Raw genomic sequence first — 23,319 nt, forward strand, 5'->3', positions numbered from 1 at the left:
CAGGGGTTAGAAAAATGTGGGAAAATCTTTTGTGACCAATGGGGTGGTGAGACCATAGCCCCACAGGTGACATCAGGCAAGCTTCGAGTCTCCCCGGTTTACATGTCCCAGGCCAACCAAACACTCACAATTACCCCCACAGAACTGTGGAGGCTCCTAGTGGGACTGGCCATGATGCCAGGGACTGCATCTGTATGTTCCCAGGAAGGACTCTGGAACAACTTCTCACTCTCCGCTGGGACAGACACCCTCCACCGTCCAGGTTCTCTTCTATAAAGCCCACTCCTCCGGGGCCAACCATTCAAAACTATACTTGCCAGCTCTTAAAACACCTCCTACCACTTATGGCTCAACTTGACCCATTCCCCTACTGGTTCCATCTGCTGGGTCTGTCTCCCCTTGGCTTGATCAGCTTTCTTCAGCATCCCCATCCCTCCTAACTGGCCATTGCCCAATAATACAAGCCCTGTGAGTTTGGGCCCTGTACAAAACTTAGCCCCGCTGCTTCCAGCTAATAATCTAACATGCTTTCTTCCTCCCTGGCTGCACCAAGGCCCCAAACCTGGGCTGCCAGAATTTCACAGCTCCTCTATTTTACTGCAACCCCCCCCCCCCCGCCGCCAGGTATCTTCCTGTCCTGTGAAAACAAGCTTCTCTTTATGTGCCACAATGAAAGTAACGCAGTAACGCCCCTTCTGGTTGCATACTTGTGTTTCTGTCCCCCTCTGCCTCACTATACTTAGAGTTTCAGTTCCAGCCCTGGGTCTCTCTTCACCACCAAAGCTGACGGGCTGTAGTCTTATCATTCCTCCTGCGGGCCGAAGTCTTTGCAGGCATACCTACTGGCGCATCGGGCCTCGGGACTTCCCTTAACTTTTACTTCAAGCTTTCACAGGAACTCAATGATGACACGGAACGCATAGCAGATTCATTAACATCCCTCCAGACACAACTCTCCAGTCTGGAGGCAATACCCCTCCAGAATCAGTGAGCCCTAGATCTCCTCACTGCTGAGAAGGGAGGAACCTGTCCCTTCGTACAGGAGGACTGCTGCTACTACGTCAACCAGTCCGAGATCGTCACTTCCAAGGTTCGCGAGCTCCAGCTGGAATGCATGCAGCGTCGTGGAGAACTCATGTCTTGGGGTTTCAATCCACAATCATGGACATCATGGCTATTACCCCTAGTAGGCCCTACTCCTCCTAGTTACCCTCAGTCCTTGTCTCCTCTACAGCCTTGTCCGTTTCATCGGAAATACTGTCTCTCAACACATGACAGCCCGTATCCTCGCCCTCTGAGGATATAGTCCCTTAAATCTAGATGTTGATGATCTCTAGGGTACCCCTGAAGATCATTAAGGGGAGCACATGAGGCAGATAGAGACCCCCGGGTCCCAGCCCCTTCCTGTCCCTTGTTCTCCATTGCTCCTGCTGAGGCAGAAGAAAGACCAAATGACCATTCTGTTTGGTTAAGAAAAGGAAAGACAAGTCCACTGGGTTAATTTAGCACTCTCCTGAGACACCTCCATATAGATCATACTTCCACATGAAGGGGGCCAGTCTACCCTGAGGGACAGTGAAAACATCCCATTACCATCCCCCATCACTCGTAACCATAAAAACTCACCCCTAACCTTGTTGGGTGCTCAGCCTTTGGGAAACAATCCCGCTGAGCTCCCCGGCAAAAATAAATCTATGTTCTCCCAGATGTCTGTGTGCTGCCTGCGGTTTCCTTGGTCGCTTCAGATTTTTCCACAACAAAAGAACAATGCAGAAGTCTTATGAAGTAAGATTTACTGCATGGAGGTGGGTCTGGAAGACCAAAAGAGAAGGGAGGGCATTCTAGGTTTTAAAAATACACCATTTATCTCAGTCGTTAAGTGTCAGTCTTCAGCTCAGGTCATGATCCCAGGGTCCTGGGATCAAACCTCACATCGGGCTCCCTGCTTGGCGGGAAGCATGCATTTCCCTCTCCTACTCCCTCTGCTTGTGTTCCCTCTCTTGCTGCGTCTCTCTCTGTCAAACAAAAAAAAATCTTAAAAAAAAAAAAAAACACAGAAACAAACAAAAAACCCCACCTTTGATTTTTACCATTCTTCTTCCACTGTCTGGATAACACGAATCATGGTATACATGAGACACTTGCCAGTCAGTTACTATGACTCTGCAGTCTTTCTAAAACAATGTTGATTTCTTGTCCCTTCACTCACCTTCATCCTTTGAGCAATGTTATTTTCTGAAACTGTCACTTTTCTAGCTCATAGCATCAATAAATCTTCAGCAGGTGTTTTTCCATTTTAGAAAAATACATAAAAATATAAAATCACAAGAGAAAGAAAACCTTTAATAATATATATAGGAGGGAAAACATGGAAGAGGAACCTATTCATTCTACTAACTCGTTCAACATATACTCATTGAATCTTATCCTGGTTGAGACACTGTATAATACTTAGGGCTAGGGATGGGACATTGACCCCCACCCCAGTATCTCTGCCCTTAAGGCATTCAGTCAATCTGAGACAGGCTTGAAGATAAGTTATTGAAATATAATAAGACATTTCCCCAAAGTGTAGTAGCATGCCACTATTATGAATTCCAGTACTTGGGTGTTTTTTGACATGAAAAGCTATTTATAAAACATTAAGCTACAAAAGCAGGTTATAAAACTTAGCTATGAGATGATCCTACTTTGGTGATTTCACAAAATTATAAATGTCTCTCTGTAAAATATATATTTACAAACAAAAGATAACAAAAACAAAAAAAAAGATGTAAAAACAAAACAAAATCTAAATGAAAATATCATTATGTGTGAGTGGTGGGAGTATGGATGCTTTTTTCTTTCTCTTTTTTTTTATTATCTACATTTTCCAATCTTATTCCTCTAACTTAAAAGGCATTGAAATGCGGTATGATGTTACACCGAGTATCAGAAAGTACAAAGGGGTTGGAGAAAATACCTACTTAAGTGTTTGGGTGTGTCAGAAAATGCTTCCCAGGAGAAAGGGGATGAAACCAAAGGCAGAGCAAGCATATTACAAAGTTTACAACTGGGACTATATATCCTCTTTGGGCAGAAGAGCATCAAGGGTAGAAGGACTTTGGAATTAAATAAAGATAGGAGACAGGCTGGATTGACACAAGGAAGTAAAAAGTACCTATAATACCCAGATAAACATTTCCAACTGGCACAGAACTTGGAGAAGAGAAAGCAGACAGGTGCCAAAGGAACAGAGTAAGTCTATTGACTTATTTGTCTACCTTTTTCACCCAGAATAATGGGCATAAACAGCAGGGCTGGTCTGTGTGGGTTCTCTGCAGCATCTCATTCTCTAGGTTGGAGGGATGAAGCCAAATATTGACTCTTAAATTAGGCCAAGTAGATAAATGAAGGGAAAAGAAATCAGGAGAGGGATGAAACAGGAAAAGAAACAAGGGATAAATGAAAACCAGACAGAAATTTTTAAAAAAGAATGTCAGTTGCTCTAACACAGGTAAAAGATACTTCAAAAAACAAAATTAGAAAATCAGGGGCACCTGCGTGGCTCAGTCGGTCAAGCGTCTGCCTTCAGCTCAGGTCAGGGTCCTAGAGTCCTGAGAGCTAGCCCCACATCAGGCTCCCTGCTCAGTGGGGAGCCTGCTTCTCCCGTTCCCTCCGCTGCCCCCTCTGCTTTTGCTCTCTCGCTATCAAATAAATAAATAAAATCTTTAAAAAAAATATGTTCATGCCAAGAGAGGTGACACATAGAAGGTTCAAATGTATGCCATTCTATAAATATTAATCAAGAAGGGGAAGGAATGTCCCAGTGTGAGTGATAATGTAGCTACCACAGGACCAGAAACACTGTAGCATTGCGTTGGTAGCATATTTTAATTAAGGTGCTTTGTTATGGGGGGAAAAAACAAAAATAGGTGGGGAATAGCACTAATTTTCACTAAGTCGGTATTTTTATTCATGTATGTACTTGGGTGACACAGTAGAAATGATTTGGTATTATGCTACCCTGTCTGCTACAACCCCTTCTCAAAAACTGCAGTCATATTCACCCTATACTGTTAAAAGCGACATTCATTTGGAAGGAATAAAGAAACTGGAATAAAGTAAGTTATTCCAATTTTTATTTGTCCTTCTGTCCTTTATCAGTCCTGTCCTTCTGATCTCATCAGACTTATTTTCTGATGTGTTTCTTGGGTTTAAAAATAATTACAGTTGCTCTAATGTTTAGATGAAAAGACAACTGATAGTAAGTATTTTACCAACAGTCAAGAAAAAAATTCCATGATAGGTGCAATCAATGAAAACAGTCTATTCATTGGTTTCCCTTTTCTTCCATCATTTTCAGGATTACCCTCATTTCAACAGAATAATTTCTTAGTGATTCCCGCAAGCATTTTTCCCTCCCTCCTTGCCAAACTATGTAACCAGTAGAGCTGTTTACACATTAAGTCCTTTTGGTATAAAGTCAAAGGATTGAGACTGGCTCAGCTCTTTAATCTTTGTTATAAAACCCGAACCCAACCCTGTAAAAATCTGAGACTAGCATGATCGTTATAAATTATTAATAATCTGGATTCTATATGGAACTTATAGGACAGGGCTTAGTCCAGAACGTAAATAGCAGATATTAAATTTTAAAATGTTGATAATTAAATGAGAAGCCACAGGTTTCATATTAAATTTCTCGATGAAACAAACAAAACTGACAATAAACAACAGGAAACGAAGGAGGTAATGAGATCACATACACGCAGAAACTCTTTAATTGCTTTAATACTTAAAAAAAAAAACTCAAGAAAAATCTTGGTCTGGTTAATTTCTGTATCCTAAACTCTCATTTCCTATCTCCTTGGTGTTGGCATTGACCTTTTGAGTCTACTCTCCATTATAAACTTTTCATATGCCGATGATATCTACTTCTGAAACCTAGCTTTAGGCTCTGATAACAGAAGGATAGCTACCTTTTATGAAGACCTTACCATAGGCTGGGCAGTTTCAACAGCTTAATAGGAATTAGGATTATCTGATCTTCATACTGGCCACTTTGAGTTTTCTTCTACTTTTTTTTTAAATTTAATTTATTTAACATACACTTATTTTTAGTTTCAGGGGTAGAATTTAGTGATTTTTCAGTTGCATATAACACCCAGTGCTCCTTACTTCAAGTGCCATCCTTAATGCCCATCACCTAGTTAACCCATCCCCCACACACCTCCCCTCCAGCAAACCTGTTTCCTATAGTTAAGACTCTCTCATCGTTTGCCTCCCTCTCGGTTTTGGTCTTATATTTTCCCCCCTTCCCCTACATTCCTCTGTTTTGTTCCTTAAATTGCACATATGAATGAAATCCTATTGTATTTTTTTTCTCTGACTGATTTATTTTGCTTAGCATAGTACCCTCTATTTCTATCCACATCATTGCAAAAGGCCAAGATTTCATCCCTTTTGATGGCTGAGTAATATTCCATCATATACCTTTATCACAATTTTATACATTAATCTCTCAATAGACAGACATCTTGGCTCTTTCCATTTTTTAGCTATTGTGGACATTGCTGCTATAAACATCAGAATACATGTGACCCTTTAAATCGCTATGTTTGTATCCCTTGGATAAATACCTAGTAGTACAATTGCTGGGTCAAAACAATTTTACTATTTTTTACTTTTTTTTTTTTTTTACTTTTTGAGGAACCTCCATACTATTTCCAGAGTGGCTGCACCAGTTTGCATTCCCACCAACAGTGTAAGAGGGTTCCCTTTCTTCCCTATCCTCACCAACATTTGTTGTTTCCTGACTTGTTCATTTTAGCCATTCTGGACAGTGCGAGGTGGTAACTCATTGTGCTTTTGAATTGTATTTTCCTGACGCCAAATCATGTTGAACATTTTTTCATGTGTCTATTAGCCATTTGTATGTGTTTTAAAGAACCATCAGTTCATGTCTTCTGCCCATTTCTTGATTGGATTGTTTTTTTGGATGCTGAATTGGGTAAGTTCTTTACAGATTTTGGATACTAGCCCTTTATCTGATAAGTCATTTGCAAATATCTTCTCCCACTGAGGTTGACTTCTAGTTCTATTGATTGTTCACTTTGCTGTGCAAAAGCTTTTTATCCTGATTAGGTCCCAATACTTTGTTTTTGCTTTCATATTCCTTACCTTTGGAGACTGTTTAGTAAGAAGCTGCTGTGGCCAAGGTCAAAGAAGTTGCAGCCTGTGTTCTCCTCTAGGATTCTGATCAATTACTGTCTCATATTTAAGTCTTTCACCCATTTTGAGTTTATTTCTGTGTATGGTGTAAGAAAGTGGTCCAGTACAAATGTACAAATGTAAAAAATATATATATTTTAAAAAAGAAGCAAGCCTGGTCATATTTACCAGATGCCGACATTTTGGAGCATTCTTTCATCAGTAGACTTGGTACATGCAGAGGGAGAAGCCTGCTCAGGTGGCTCACAAACTAAGCTGCCCTTGTAAAGATGCCCCTGCCAGGAGGCGGGGTTTAGTGTAGGGGACTCCAGCCTCCACTGGAGATGCTGTGTTTCTCTCTGAAGTCAGACTGTGCTGGGGGGTGGGGCATAGTGGAGGAAGAAGAATATGGTGTCACCCAGCCCTCTTGTCCCAGGGAACAGAACTACCGGTCACTGCTTTTCAGGAGGCCCTCTCATAAAAGTGACCAATCTCCTGTGGCCTGGGCTTTCATCAGTTCCCTGCCCTTAACCTATCTGTTTCTGGGCCATCAGCACACCTGGCACCACAGAGCTCTTACATTTTATCTCTGGCTGGTGGCTTGGATGCAAAACTCCCAAGTTTTAAAGGGCCTGGCAAGGTGCAGGTGACTCCCCAACCACAGAGGAGAGCCTCGCAGCATGGCCAGCACTGTCCTGTCCCTGAAAAGCAGTTGCACAGTGCATGCATGGAGGCCAGAGTTTACTGTAACACTCAGTGAAAACCTGGAACCAGGTTATCAGCCATCTATGTGCAACTCGGTCCCCTATTCCATCCTGTCCCAGAAAAGCAATCAGAAAGAGGCTTGAATCTACTGTGGCAGACACTGGAAATCAGCAGCCGGTTTGTCTGTGATCTGCCCATGTCTCTGCTCTCTGCTGAGCTCTGCCACAGAAAAGCAGCCACTCGGCATGCACACAGAGGTTTAAGCCTATTGTGGGTTCATGGTGAAAATTTAAGAGGTTTTCTGCCTTCCAAACACACATCTGACCCTGCTATTGAGCACTGCTCAATGGCTTCCGGCTGGACTTTTGTCCTTGGAGAGGCAAAATACGTTTTTGTTTTTTTTTTTCAGCGTAACAGAATTCATGGTTTTTGCACTACACCCAGTGCTCCATGCAATACGTGCCCTCTCCAATACCCACCACCTGGATCCCCCAACCTCCCAAACCCCGCCCCTTCAAAACCCTCAGGTTGTTTTTCAGAGTCCATAGTCTCTCATGGTTCACCTCCCCTTCCAATTTCCCTCAGCTCCCTTCTCCTCTCCATCTCCCCTTGTCCTCCATGTTATTTGTTATGCTCCACAAATAAGTGAAACCATATGATAATCGACTCTCTCTGCTTGAATTATTTCACTCAGCATAAGCAATTCCAGTCCCGTCCATGTTGCTACAAATGTTGGGTATTCATCCTGTCTGATGGAGGCATCATACTCCATAGTGTGTATGGACCACATCTTCCTTATCCATTCGTCCATTGAAGGGCATCTTGGTTCTTTCCATAGTTTGGAGACGTGGCCATTGCTGCTATAAACACTGGGGTACAGATGGCCCTTCTTTTCACTACATCTGTATCTTTGGGGTAAATACCCAGTGCAATTGCAGATTCATAGGGAAGCTCTATTTTTAATTTCTTAAGGAATCTCCACACTGTTCTCCAAAGTGGCTGCACCAACTTGCATTCCCACCAACAGTGTCAGAGCATTCCCCTTTCTCCACATCCTCTCCAACACACGGTGTTTCCTGTCTTGCTAATTTTGGCCATTCTAAGTGGTATAAGGTGGTATCTCAATGTGGTTTTAATTTGAATCTCCCTGATGGCTAGTGATGATGAACATTTTTTCATGTGTCTGATAGCCATTTGTATGTCTTCATTGGAGAAGTGTCTATTCATATCTTCTGCCCATTTTTTGACATGATTATCTGTTTTGTTGTGTGCTGAGTTTGAGAAGTTCTTTATAGATCCTGGATATCAACCTTTTGTCTGTACTGTCATTTGCAAATATCTTCTCCCATTCCGTGGGTTGCCTCTTTGTTTTGTTGACTGTTTCCTTTGCTGTGCAGAAGGTTTTGATCTTGATGAAGTCCCAAAAGTTCACTTTCACCTTTGTTTCCTTTGCCTTTGGAGACATATCTTGAAAGAAGTTGCTGTGACTGATATCGAAGAGGTTGTTGCCTATGCTCTCCTCTAGGATTCTGATGGATTCCTGTCTCATGTTGAGGTCTTTTATCCATTTTGAGTTTATCTTTGTGTACGGTGTAAGAGAATGGTCGAGTTTCATTCTTCTACATATAGCTGTCCAATTTTCCCAGCACTATTTATTGAAGAGACTGTCTTTTTTCCACTGTATATTTTTTCCTGCTTTGTCGAAGATTATTTGACCATAGAGTTGAGGGTCCATATCTGGGCTCTCTACTCTGTTCCACTTGTCTATGTGTCTGTTTTTATGCCAGTACCATGCTGTTTTGGTGATTACAGCTTTGTACTAAAGCTTGAAATCAGGTAATGTGATGCTGCCAGCTTTATTTTTGTTTTTCAACATTTCCTTAGCAATTCAGGGTCTCTTCTGATTCCATACAAATTTTAGGATTATTTGCTCCAGCTCTTTGAAAAATACCAGTGGAATTTTGATCAGAATGGCATTAAAAGCATAGATTGCTCTAGGCAATACAGACATTTTAACAATGTTTATTCTTCTGATCCAAGAGCATGGAATGGTCTTGCATCTTTTTGTGTCTTCTTCAATTTCTTTCATGAGTGTTCATCAAATGTACTCCAGGAAGGGGAGCGATCTTTCCCGGGGCGACCCAGGCGATCTCCTCATTGCAGCTTATCCTGAGGTCCCTATCCTGCAGTCCCTATCTCTCACGTTCTCCCTCTCCCTGACTTTGCTCCACAAAAAGTGTTCCCTTCCCATCACGGCCATGAGGCTTTCCTCTCCAATTCACAGCTCTCAACCTCACACCCACTGTGTTCTCTCCCTCTGCGGAGATTATTTCCTTAATCCTCAGATCATCTTCCTAGTTGTTCACAATAGCTGGATGTTGGTTGAGCTGTGATCAAAAGGCAAGGCAAACACAGGGTAACCCTACTACTCCACATTCTTAACTACCTCCACACCAGTTACTATGACATCCTTAGTCTCATTTTATAGCTGAGACATAGGGACTAACATGGATTTAGATAAGAAAATTGATCAAGGCCCCAGGGTTATTAAAGTAGTGGATTGGGGATTAGGGAGATGGAAGATTGGTAACATTTGAGCACTAAGTGGCCACAGACACCACATGCATGGGTTATGAAACCTCCTATTCTCAAATGCTATTAGAGAGTCATAGGGAGTTACTCCAAGAATCACAGCTATGGAACTATTTGTTTAAAATAAACTTTTGTGAATTAAAATTTGTTTCCACTATGAAAAAGTAATCTCTTTGTAATCAGAGGTTTCCAAAATGTGCTTCCCACCTTTCCATTGAGTCCTCAACCTTTTTCAGTTGTATCTAGCATCCCAGCAGCTTAGAATTAAGGTTTGTGGGTACAGGTTCTGATGCAATTCTCTCACTGTTAACACAGGGAGGATATTAGTACCTGCCTCACTGGAGGTTTTAAAGACTAAGAGAGAGAATATACCTGACCCACTAAGCAATAATGTAGCCAACCACACAGTTACAACAGGTACAATTCTAAGAACTTTACATGGACTAACTCCTTAGTACGCAAAGTAAACGTATAAAGAAGGTACTCTTAGGATCCTCATTTCACAGACAAGAAAAAGAGTTTAATGAACTTGCCAAACATACAGAGCTGATATCAGAGCCAGGATTCTAATCCCAAATTCATGCTCTAAAGCATGACACTGTACAGCCCCTACTATGCCCATAGTGAGGGTTTAATAAAATGTTAGTTCTCTAGACAGCTCACTCAAGGCTCACAAGCAGAGGCCTTACTAACTTAATTATTGAATCATCAGAAAGTGAGACTGGTTTCTAGTCTTCCCCACAGCATGAGAAGACAGCAGGTTTGCTGCTGGGTGGTTTTAAGGACAGAGTCAGTTCACCAAGGCTGGCCTGGAACACCAGTTCTGCAAGCGTCCAGAGTGAGCAGCGTGGGTGGCGGGGGCAGAGGGGTACTTCACAGCCAAGAGCTCAATTTTCTAGTCCAGGCTCTGCCACATGTTTTCTATGTGACCTTGATCACAGCATTTAACTTGTATTGCTTCAATTTCTCTTCTACAAACCAAGGGTAAAAGACAGTATGACTGGAATGGCTCTGAAATTTCAGGATTCTAGGACACAGTCTGAACAAGTGTCCCTGTTAAAATGCCAGTGGTGCAACATGCCAGTGGACTACTCATACTTCATACAGTGATGAAGGCATTCAGAACTCCTTCTTAATATTTATGGTGTACAAGAAAATTGTTCGGGGAGGATATTTCAGAAAAGAAAACATCCTTTTTCCTTTTCCTTCCTGAAGACAAACATTTTTAGGTGTCATAATTTTTTTTTCAAGGATAAATAGTGATTGATGTCCATATTAGTTGTCCTAATTGAATTCCAAAAAAAAAAAAAAAAAAAATTCCTCTTGGCCAAAATGGACCTGAGATACTCTGTGCTTCTGAAAGACAAAAATGAATCATGAATCTCAAGAGAATTCTTCCTAAAGAAAAAGACAATTTAATTGGCCATATGTGAAATACCTACTTGGAAAAGTAGTTACAAATAATTTTACTGTGGGCTCCCTTTCTTACCATCCATTTGTGTATTTGGTGCCATTAGTTTTCCATTTACTGCTTCAAAAAATTACCACAAATTTAGCAGCTTAAAACAACACAAATTCATTGTCAGACAGTTCCGTAGGCCACCAGTTTCACTAAGCTAAGACCACACTGTTGGTAGAGATGCATTCTTTTCCAGAGGCTCTAGGAAGAAGTTTGTTTTTGGTTTTTTCTCTGGCTTCTAGAGGCCACCCTAGTACTCGGCTCCCAGACCCTTCCTCCATCTTCAAAGCTAGCAGCACAGCATCTCTCTGACCCTGCTTCCATCACCACATCTCTTTGACTCTCTTTTACATCCCTCTTCCACTATAAAGGACTTTGTGATTATGCTAGGCCCACCCAAATAACCCAGGAAATCTTCCTGTTTTAAGGTTAGCTGACTGTCATACCTATATCATTTGCAACTTTAAATCCCCTTTGTCATGAAACCAAACACACTCATGGCTTCCTCAATTAGAATGTGGACATTTCCGGGGGAAGGAAGATGCATTATTCTGCCTACTACCATCTCTTCCCTCCCTCTGTTGTCCTTCAGATGCAATAAACTCAGGGAAGAATATACATAAATACTTTACCAAATCAAATAGGAACTGGAAAATAAAGTCACTCCTGTCTTCCCCTCCTTCACTTCCTTTGAACCAGGGTATACAGATTCCAAAGTCTAAAGAGGTTCATGTTTACGTTGGTCGTCATTGCCTATTATTTGCTCACTTGCTCTATAGTGAGTATTTACATAGTATTTGACATTTGACAAGATTTTCTTTAACTTTTTTTGTGGGTAAATTAATCAGTTCATTATGTTTTTGTAGTACTTAGGAGACAGTGATGTCATCCCAGGCAACAACCCAGCCCCGAATGTATGAAACCGTACTCAATCCTTACCCGCCAAACAGCATCATGGCTCCTGGCTTTCAACAACCTGTGGGTTTCATACACCTGGGAAACCAAGCTCAGAGTGGCCAGCCTCCCTTCCTCGGGTCTCCAGGAATCATCACCAACAGTCATCAAGGTCAAGGAAATACACAGGTGCTAAACCCAGCCTTAGGAACAGCAATCACAAAGTTTAGAGAAGAAGCAAAGATATTAGGGGTAAGTCTACTTACAGTGAGAATTCCAATTTTGCATTTGCAAGGTTATATTGTACCTATAAGTAATAGGTGGAGAAAAGTTTATGATCTCATGACCTACATCCAATCATTAAAAAGTTCTGAACGTTAATGGAAACTGTGTCCCTTTAAGGCAGAAATAATTCATCTGCATATAGACTTTACCCTGAATTCAATTTATTTTAGATTCAAGCAAGACTCTAACAGGTGACAAAGTACTCTTCCCAGCAGGATGATTCAGTAACACTGACATTATGGAAACACCGCTACTTCTAGCTTGATCTCACTTCTGCAAAGGACACTTTGGGCACCCTCCATCCTGTCTCAGATTAGTTGCAAGCCTGGTATTTGTGTATACAGGTGAATTCACATTAAAATGAACATTGATAGCTACCTTCAAAACCGAAGCAACTATAAATGGGCAGTCTGGGGGAACTGGGTTGGAAAGAATTCACAGCCATTCCATTTGCTGTGCCTTTCACCCAGGGCCTGTGCAGACGTTATGACTTAACTGCCATGCTACTTCTACAAAGGGCACTTCAAACACTAATAATCTTGTTTATGTAAGTATTGTAAGACATGCCCTACTTGTAGATGAAGATTCCACCTGCACAGAGAGAACTGTTAGTTTTTACTGTGCTTTCCAGATACGCCATTCATGCCACTAACAATTCCACTCCACAGTACTGTCTCTCCTGTGTGCAGTTCTAACTTCTCTGCTAGAGCATTCAGTAGGTTATACTGAGTGCCCCTTACGTACCAGAAACTCGTCCAGTCATCTTAGTACTACTTAGTAAGTAAGTACTAAGTACTTACTACTACTATTTCAGGTTTTACCACTTTAGAAAAGTAAAAATAAACATTGCACTCTCTAGCAGACAGATCTAGGCTTGGAGGGTGGCTTTGAAAATTCTCCTCCTGGCAGAGAAAGAAAATCCCCTGCTCCCACTGAGCAAAAGGACAAACTGGGACCCCACAAAGCCAACCCCACACAGGTGCCCTCATCTAGATCAGAATCGCAGGCTCAGACTACAAACATAAAACAGAACTAAAGTACACGATGTGTTAGAAGGTGATAAATGATGTGGACAGAATAAAGTATAAAAGGGCTGGTTAGTACCAGGCAGTGAAGGGTATGGGTAGCAATTTCAAGTTGATCAGAGGAGGCTTTCCTTAGAAGATGACATTTGAGCAAAGACATGAAGGGAAGAGCAAGCGACACAGATACCAGGACAAGAGCTTCCAGGCAAAGTTGGGAGGATCATTAGAGGAAAATGTGGGTGCTATGTTTGATGAACAGGGAGGAGGCCAGTAAAGTAGAACAGTATGATGGCGGGAGGCTGTAGCCTTGAGGAGAGCAGAGGAAGGGGGAGGCCAGACCTTGTGAGTCCGGAAGACAGAAGTCCTGGCTTGTACTCTAACACTGGAGCATTCTGCCTGGCAACGAAGAGGTACTCAAGAACAGCACTTTAAAGTGACAGATGCTGTTTTACCTTTAAAAGTTCCAGCTGGCAGAATACTTCTCCCTAAAGATTATACACTTATGCTATTAGTAGCTCCCAGTCACCACAACAATGCAGGGACTTTAGGTGGTAGGATGGGGAGCATCTGCCTTAATTGATTCAGAACTCAAAGTTGTTCAGTGGCCAAAAGTCCAAATTACTGTCTGGCCTGCAGGCAAGTTTGGTAAGTAAATGGTATAGCCAGTGTTATACTAAGAGAAAAGTAAGCCAGTACTAATCCAGTATCTGACTGTCATCAAGATGAAGGCAAGGATGAGAATAAGAAGTCTTTGGCCAGATGACTCAATTGCTGCTCTAAGGAAGAGTTTGTAACAACCGATTATAATGCCTAATTCAGGAGTTCTTTAACTGAGATCCATGACTGGCTTTAGCCTGTGACACCTCTGAAGTCCTGTGCAACAGTATTGTGTGTGTATGTATGGATGTGTAACAAGATTTTGTGTGTCTGTATGAATGTGTGACAAGAGTTTTTCAAGAAGATTCATAGTTTTTATTATTCTCAAAGAAATTCAGTAGTCAAAGAAAATATTAATCTCTTAGCATTATTTAGGAAGCTGTGATTTTTTCCAACTGTTTCAACTTAATAACTGTATTCAATAGCAAGTTATTAAAGAAATAAACACAGCAATGTTTGTATTTGCAGTCTTCTTGGACAGGTAAGATGTAAGCTTGGGAAGAAACCAATGGTAAACCTACAGTTAGCTTCTGGCCCAAACTAGAAACACTTACTTTACACAAATATGTTTATTCAGGATGAAATAAGGTGCCCTAAGAGGTACAAAATAGATCTCATCTTTGAGAATATGTCTTGGCCAATAAGAAAATATTTACATGCCTGCAATTAAAAAAAAGAACAATAAAAATTCTTACAAAGCCAAGTAATAAGATGTCTAATTTACATAAGATAAAACAGAAATTTAGAAAGAGAAAAGATAGCTGAAATTGACTAATATATTCAAGACAACTTCATGGAAGATCTGGAGCTGAGCCCGAGGGAAAGCTGTATTTAATAGTTAAAAGGCATATGTTCTGGAACCAATTTGCAGCCCCTCAGTAACCATATGGACACTGCTATGCTCTGAATGACCTCCCAAAACTCCTATGTTGAAATCCTAACCCTAACAATGATAGTGTTAGGACATGGGCCTTGAGGAGGTACTTACTAGTAGAAGGTGGAGCTCTCAGGAATGGGCATATGAAAAAGGCTCCTGGGAGATCATGAGCCCTTCTCCACTATGTGAGGACACAGTGAGGAGGCATCATTAGGAGCCAGGGGGAGGGCCCTCACTAAAAGGCAACCACCCTGGTACTTTGAACTTAGAACCTCCCAGCCTCTGGAACTGTAGCAAAACATTTCTATTGTTTATAAGCTACCCAGAGGGTAGCGCAGTACTTTCTTGTAGCAGCCTGAGAAGACAGAAACAGGCATCTTTGTGTCTCTATCCAGCTGCTGGGAAGATTACATGAAATAATAAATGTAAAGTGTTGAGACTACTCTCAAACATGTAGTTAATGCCCCGTAAACCCCTTGTGACTTCCTTCATGATATCATCCTCATAACTGGAATCTCCCAAGCAGAGAACAGGTCCATCTGAAAAAGCCATCAAAGTCACAGTTAAAGCATTTCTTCAGAGAGTCTTTTAGAGGCTCTTTGGAGACACCAATGCATGCTTAATCAGTAGCACCTTCTGAAGAGCTCTCCTTGGCCACCCTTACAAGCCACCCAAACACCTCCAACGAGGCCCACGAGGAAGGCCCTGTGCCAGTATATGCCAAATTCTTCATGGCTCACCTCCTGCTGTAAAGGTATGTATGCCTAAAGGACATTCGTGGATCTTGACAGAGGGTACAATAAATAAGCAGCAGCAGCAATGTCAGGAATGTCTCATTAGTGACTGTAAATGAAGAAACAACTTTAAAATGTCTGTTTTCTTTTTTCAGGCAATCCAGATCATGATTGGATTGATGCACATTGGTTTCGGAACTATCTTGGGCTTCATGTACTCCGTTTATGGATCAGTTTTGGGATTTGCTTCCCTTGCTCTTATTAGTGGATATCCGTTCTGGGGTGGCATCTCTGTGAGTAAGCTGCTACAACACTTATCCATCTCAGTTTATTGAGGACAGCTACTCCTAGCCTATGCATAGCTCATTTTCTCATCAGCCTCACATGTGATCATCTGAAAAATTGAGAAATAACAGCTCTGGTTGGGTATAAATAAGGGAGAGCTTCTGTTCTCCATTTTAACCTGCAGCTTAAACTCATACCCTCAAGTTTACCCTGATCCAGTAACCAAGAAGCCAAATTTTTACTTCCTGTTTACATTTAAGATGGAAATGTATGCATTGGGTAGAGAGAGGCAAAAGGAGGTGATGGGGAGCATGATTAAAACTATGCAACTGATAATGACAAGAGACTGAGCTACGAGTTCACAGACAGTCAGCACAAGGTAAGCTCACAAAAGAATAAGCTCCTTACATGTAAGAAACTAAGGGGAGAAAAAAAGGGAGAAGTCAAATTGAAACAATTTCTGAAGATTTCTCCATAAAAATGGAGAAGTATGAGAGGAATTTTTGATAGGTAAACTAGATGAATATAAATAGACCAGTCTTTCCTACAAAGAGAGAAGCTCCCAGGACTGAAGAACCCATCTTTCATAAATAAATGTGTCTGTTTCTACAGTTCATTACTACGGGTACTCTCTCTATACTGGCATCCAAGAAGCTTTCTCCTAGTCTGGTAAGTCAGAATGTTTCTACTTATTAAACTCTTCTGAAGATTCATTTAATTGATTTGGAGAGGAAAATTGAGAAAGTGGATTCAACAAATGCAAAGGGAAGCACTTTTTCCCAAAACTACTTCTACTGATTGCCTCCATGGTATGTGTGCCTCAGCATGGTCCACAAAATTTGCCCCTCAGAAATGCCCCTTCTGATTCTTCAATCACAAAAGTGAGAAGTGGTATAGATAAGGTTGTTGAGCTTTACCCTAAAGGCTACCTGGCTCAGTTGGGTCGCACTGAATTAGGGGAAGCCCAAAGCAGAATATAGGAGCCAGGAAATACCCACCTGCCGCTTCACTATCAAACACTCTATTATTCATTTGCCATTTCTCAGTTCTGCCTTGGTTTGTATTTTTATTTTTTATTTGCACATATTGCCTATTTTTACTCAGATTTGACTTTTGTTTTATGTTAAATCATCACTAACAGCACCAACTGGATACACAAAAAGAGTTTATAAAAATAATCACTGAGACAGGTCTCTCAATTTTCTTGGTCACAGCTCTCCAACTTTTGCAATTTCCTGGTCTACTTCTGAAACAGGAGAAAGAAAATGATTTGCCAAGAAATGGTGACAACTAGAGCAGAGGTGGCTTCAAGATTATATTTACTCCAGCACAAGAGGAAAGAATGGAAAAATGGGAACACAGAATCACGCTGTTCATGTTCTCCTAGATACCAGAGACTAGACTAGAGGCTAGAACAGACACTAAACTAGACACTAAACATTAGGCTAGAGATTAAAGACCAGGCTAAACTAAACTCAATCAACAATCCCAATTAACCACTTCTGTTGTAATAAAACAAAAAAGGTAGACCATCCTTTCTCTTGGTGATTTACGGATCTTTCTGATGTTGTCCCAGCACAGAACGTGTCAAAATCTTCTTGTAGAAACAAGAAAGTTTTGTACTCTACCCTACACTTCTACCCACAAAAGCCCAATGAGTTCCTCATTCTAAATCTGGATTTTTTAATCTAGTCCCTAGAAAGACTTCAGGGTTTTCATCAATTTCTAATTTCATCAGCAAAGATGTTTTTGCATACATACTTTTCCATCTATAAAACTGGATGCTACATAGTATTACATCATATGGTCGTTGTAAGAGCTTCATGAGATACTGTATTTAAATGATTTAAACACAGCGCCTGTCACAGAAAAATGCTCATTAATGGTTTATTTGTTGTTTTATTACTTTAAAGGGGAAAAAATTGTTATTGTGTGTGAGGCTTTTAGGCAACCCCAACAGATTAGCTTCTACTTTGTATTATTTACATTTTTCTACCGATTTCAGAAGTACACTACATTTAGGCTGCATACAGAGTAGTTTTCATGAAAACTCAGAAAGGCAAAGGAAGAAAAGTCATCTTAATTTCAAAAATTTTTTCAAGATATCAAAGATTAAGAACCATTACATTAACTGTTTCTTACTTATTCAATTTTTTTCTCCTATATGATTTATTTTTCCTGTCATCTCCATTAGATCAAAAGCAGCTTAGGAATGAACATTGTCAGTACTTTCTTTTCCTTCATTGGAGTGATTCTGCTGCTAGTGGATGTGAGCATCAATGGCCTACCCAACCAAGACTACTGGGCAGTTGTAAGTATCCCATGATCTAACATGTGCCTCCCCTACATTCTCGCACAGAGGGTCCATTTTTTTCACCTCTGATGACTGTATAGTAGCCCTAGTGGAAAATCCTTTTTTCTATTCCAGCCCTATTTCTGATCATGTGATCTCTAGGACTGCAGAAAAAGTGGGAGGGCTATCTCTATAGACAAAGTAGGGCAGAAAGGACATCCTTTATTGGTCTCACTGTTAATCACGTGAACAATGGGACAACACCTAAGGACACTTAAAGATACCCAGATAGAATTTTCCAAAAATTTTAAACTCTATGTAAATAAGATAGTCAAGTTATTGCATAGTTTTATTTTAGAGTAAGTATGGGATGAGGGGCAACTGGCTACAACAAGGACATTTCACTTTCATTAGAGAAACTCAAAGAATGAAACAACTTCAAAATGAAACACGTGCCTCTGAATGTTCTCAAGACAGAACTGTTCATTCATAATCACATTAGACAAAGCATAGACTCTGACAATTACCCCAAGAGTGGAGAAAGTGTACAGAAGCACTTATAAGAGGGCAAGAATATGAGGCAACTTCTTGGTAAGTAAGAAGGAAAGAGCAAGAACACAAAATTTATCCTCTATAATACCAAACCAAGAAACAAAAATTACTCAAAACTACCTTTTAAATTAGCATCCAAGTAAAAAACCAAAAGAGTCTGCTGTGTCTCGAGGTAGTAGAAGAAAGTACATCACCTAATCCTGTCTTCTATTCCCCAGAAACAAACCTAAGAAAAGCAGGACACCAAAAAATACGGACAAGTCTCACTAAGGTTCTCCAATCTAGAGCTAAGAAGACTTAAGTGGAAAGCAGCCAGTTCTAAGAAAGTATAAAGCAGGGGCATCTGGGTGGCTTAGTTAAGTGACTGACTTTGGCTCAGTTCATGATCTCAGGATCCTAGGACTGAGCTCTGCATCCAGCTCACCACCCGACCAGGAGTCTGCCTGTCCCTCTTCCTCTCCCCTCCCTCTGCTCATGCACTCACTCACTCTCTAATAAATAAAATCTTTAAAAAAAAGAAAGAAAGAAAGAAAGAAAGAAAGTATAAAGCAAAACTTGAATGACAAAAGCCCTTGTGTAGCACCCCAGGACCTCAAGAAAAGCAGAGCACCAGAATTAACATCTTTCAGTACCCCTTGATAACGTGGAGAAATTAGCAGAAATCCATAGGAACAGAATATACCTCTGGTCTTGTAGCAGGTATTAGTATAGACATTTCTCAAAAGTAAGAGAAGGCGAAGTCTTCATCCAATAGCAAGAATTGTGCTCAGTGCCAGCTAAGTCATCTCTTTCACTGCTACAGCTGCATGGTTAGCATTCAGTAAAATGAACATAAAACAGTATCTGTCTCTGAAATTGAAACTGGAAATAAGAAAGACAAAATCAATGTAGTTAAGTAGAAACACAATCAAGGAAAACTTACCTATACTATATCCAAACAAAAGTAAAGCCTGTATACAGTTGTTCACTTTAAGAACGAGAAAATTGAGAAAAAAAAAAAATGGTAGGGGAAACTATCCAAATACCTTAGAGTGACTAAAGGAACAAATGAAAGGATAAAGGGAAGGAAAAAGGAAAGAAGATTTAAGATTCCCATTGGTCAGCAGAAGCACTCAGATGCCTATTGCTTATTCTGAGAAAAAGATACAATTCAGTTGATTGGAATAAAAGACATGTCAGATAATAAAATGGATGCAAACACATGTGCCTTCCTTCTTCCTTACAAGATGTGCCCTGGTTTGAATGTGAGTCACATAAATCAGGAATACACTGAGTTTCCTCATTATCATGGTTAGATTCCTTACTTGTCTGGAAAGCCACACCCTCAAATTTTAGCTCAAATTCCTGTGCTATGATACAGTGACTCTCATCTGTGATTACCACATGTCCCAGACATAGCACTGGGTTTCAGGAACTGATATTCAATTCAATTCTAGGTACACATTTTTCAATTTAACACAGAGACAACAAAAGGAAATACCAAGTAGCAGGACAAACCATGTTATACCATAGTACATCAGTGGTATAGATTTTTAAAAATGGAAGAAAAAAAAATGGAAGAAATATTATCCAATTATCTATATCTATATCCAATTATCTATAAAAGACTCCCTATGAGTCTTTATCACAATGATAAAGAACAAAGGGCTCTTTAAGATTTTAGGGATAAAAATCCAATACCTATGAGCTGGAAAAAAAATCAGTATGATTCAGTCCCCATCACAGCAACATTCAATGGAGGAAAATAATGAAGCAATGTCACAAAGTTTTGATGAACAGAAACTGTGACTCAAGAATAACACATCCAATAAAATTCTTTTTTTTTTTTAACAAACACTAACATTTATTGAGTGTTTATTACCTTCTAGAAATGGTTAACATTAGAGAAATTGAGCAAGGTAATTACCAAATATGTTTTCTAACTTATTTTGGAATTAAATAAAATTGTTAATGTCTACTGTATTACCAACATTCTTTTTCATCCTCTAGCAGATTAAAAGTAATGTATTCATTGTTTTGTACCACACCCAGTGCTCCATGCAATCTGTGCCCTCTCCAATTCCCCCAACCTCCCCTCCCTCTTCAAAACCCTCAGATTGTTTTTCAGAGTCCATAGTCTCTCATGGTTCACCTCCCCTTCCAATTTCCCCCAACTCCCTTCTCCTCTCCACCTCCCCTTGTCCTCCATGCTATTTGTTATGCTCCACAAATAAGTGAAACCATATGATAATTGACTCTCTCTGCTTGACTTATTTCACTCAGCATAATCTCTTCCAGTCCCATCCATGTTGATACAAAAGTTGGGTATTCATCCTTTCTGATGGAGGCATCATACTCCATGGTGTATATGGACCACATCTTCCTTATCCATTCGTCCATTGAAGGGCATCTTGATTCTTTCCACAGTTTGGCGACCGTGGCCATTGCTGCTATAAACACTGGGGTACAGATGGCCCTTCTTTTCACTACATCTGTATCTTTGGGGTAAATACCCAGTAGTGCAATTGCAGATTCATAGGGAAGCTCTATTTTTAATTTCTTAAGGAATCTCCACACTGTTCTCCAAAGTGGCTGCACCAACTTGCATTCCCACCAACAGTGGAAGAGGGTTCCCCTTTCTCCACATCCCCTCCAACACATGTTGCTTCCTGTCTTGCTAATTTTGGCTATTCTAACTGGTGTAAGGTGATATCTCAATGTGGTTTTAATTTGAATCTCCCTGATGGCTAGTGATGATGAACATTTTTTCATGTGTCTGATAGCAATTTGTATGTCTTCATTGGAGAAGTGTCTGATAGCAATTTGTATGTCTTCATTGGAGAAGTGTCTATTCATATCTTCTGCCCATTTTTTAAATATAATTGTCTGTTTTGTGTGTGTTGAGTTTGAGGAGTTCTTTATAGATCCTGAATATCAACCTTTAAAATTCTTGTACAAGCATATAAGCAAAAACAAGATACTCTCAGTAAACAATGATAACACACTGGTGCTTAAAAAAAAAAGAGAATATTACACCACATAGGGGTTAAATTAAATCAAGATTCAGAAAGGCAGGGAGAAACTACGTAAAGAGATAAGAGGACATGAGACCATTTAAATATTCATCTAAGACTGTAAGACTGAAAAACTGAAGAAATAACAGCTATAGAAGTGAATATAAAGCTTTTAATGTTCACCCAGCACCCTCGACCAAAAAAACATGAAAAACCACAAAAATACCAAAAACTGGGATGTAAAGAGAGGGAAGAAAAAAGAGAGATGTCAAATGAGAGTTCCACTTGCCTCATTTTTCATAGCCATCACTTCATACTGCCTAAAATGGAAACTCGGTTTAAAAGTACTTCCGCTTCTTCATGGATTCCTAAACTTTTAACTCTGGCAGACTTAATTTACCTATTTCTATTCTTTCAAAGATCAAGTAATACTTTTACTCCAAAATAGCAAGTACAAAACCATTCCATTCTTCAAGAACAATGTTTCTATCTCTTTCTTTCTCTCATCGCCTCTTTCGTGATGCTTCCTCTCTTGCCATCACTCCATGCATCCATTTCTCTATCTGCCTTTCAGCCTCTACATAGAGACCGGGAATAATAGACAACAAATTTCAATTTTGCTTATTTCTAGGCAGTGACATTAGGGATGAGTTTTTTTAAGATTTTATATATTTGACAGAGATCACAAGTAGGCAAAGAGGCACGCAGAGAGAAAGAGAGAGAGAGAGAGAAAGGAGGAAGTAGGCTCCCTGCTGAGCAGAGAGCCCAATGCCAGGCTCCATCCCAGGACCCTGGGATCATAACCTGAGCCGAAGTCAAAGGCTTTAACCCACTGAGTCACCCAGGCACCCCTAGGGAAGACTGTTTTCTACATAGCTTGATTTTTTTAAATAAGGAGGTAACATTTTTATAAAAACAAGAAAGCCATCACAAAGGAAAAAAGGGTACTTCCTTTATAATGTTTTTAAATAGTCTGGTGGAGAAAAAGAAATTCTTCTGGCATTTTCTGGCAGAAAATTCAAAATTAATTCACATTCCCCTAAAATAAGCATTTGATGATAATAAAAAAACAATCATGAAGTTGAGCAGGAGAATGGCACATTTGATGAGTCAAAAACTTTGTGAAGCTTGTGTGATTAGTCAAGATTTTGGTATGTTTTTCCCTGATTGCAGCTTTCTGGGAAAGGAATTGCAGCCATGCTGATTATCTTCTCTGTCTTGGAATTCTGCACAAATTGCACTACAGCCTATTTTGCCAAACGAGCAATCACCAAAACCAACAGGGTGAGCTGGGCCTTTTCTCTGTAAAATACTCTGAGTGTGTGCTGGGGAAATACAGACAAGTGTCAGCCAAGTCCCACTGCAGGTTAACAAGAGCGCACTTTGTCCTTGAGTCATGGGGTGGGGATGGGGTGGGGCATGGGACGGAATAGGATTGTAGTAATAATGCTGCTTGTTTTGTTCATTCCAGCCTGTCCTGGTTATTCCCAACGTGTATACAGTCAGTCCTTTGGAACGAGGGGTTTTCTCAGCTCCTCCCAGAAATGATGGCCACCTCACTCGTGCCACTTAACACAACAAGGAGAGGCGCCTGGGTGGTGCAATCGGTTGAGCATCACTCTTGGTTTCCACTTAGGTTGTGATCCTGGGACCGAGCCTCATGTCAGGCTTCACACTCAGTGCAGAGTCAACTTCAGATTCTCTCTCCCTCTCCTTCTACCTTTCCCATTCTTGTGCACACCTGCTCCCCCTCCCCCTAAAATAAATTTTAAAAAA

The 23,319-nt window shown here is 40.4% G+C and overlaps 1 protein-coding gene across 1 annotated transcript; it reads left to right on the forward strand.

Moving 5' to 3' along the window:
- Positions 1–11,860: 11,860 nt before the first annotated feature.
- On the forward strand, positions 11,861–23,319 carry LOC309840411 (membrane-spanning 4-domains subfamily A member 12-like; the record flags this gene model as incomplete). The annotated part of the gene is made up of 6 exons (XM_082682457.1): positions 11,861–12,094; positions 15,576–15,713; positions 16,318–16,374; positions 17,900–18,016; positions 22,717–22,827; positions 23,015–23,319. 6 exons carry the CDS (start codon positions 11,861–11,863, stop codon positions 23,114–23,116), a joined length of 759 nt encoding a protein of 252 aa, XP_082538583.1. The 3' UTR covers positions 23,117–23,319.

This window comes from Mustela nivalis, assembly GCF_964662115.1.
Source record: "Mustela nivalis genome assembly, chromosome: 9".
NCBI lineage: Eukaryota > Metazoa > Chordata > Mammalia > Carnivora > Mustelidae > Mustela > Mustela nivalis.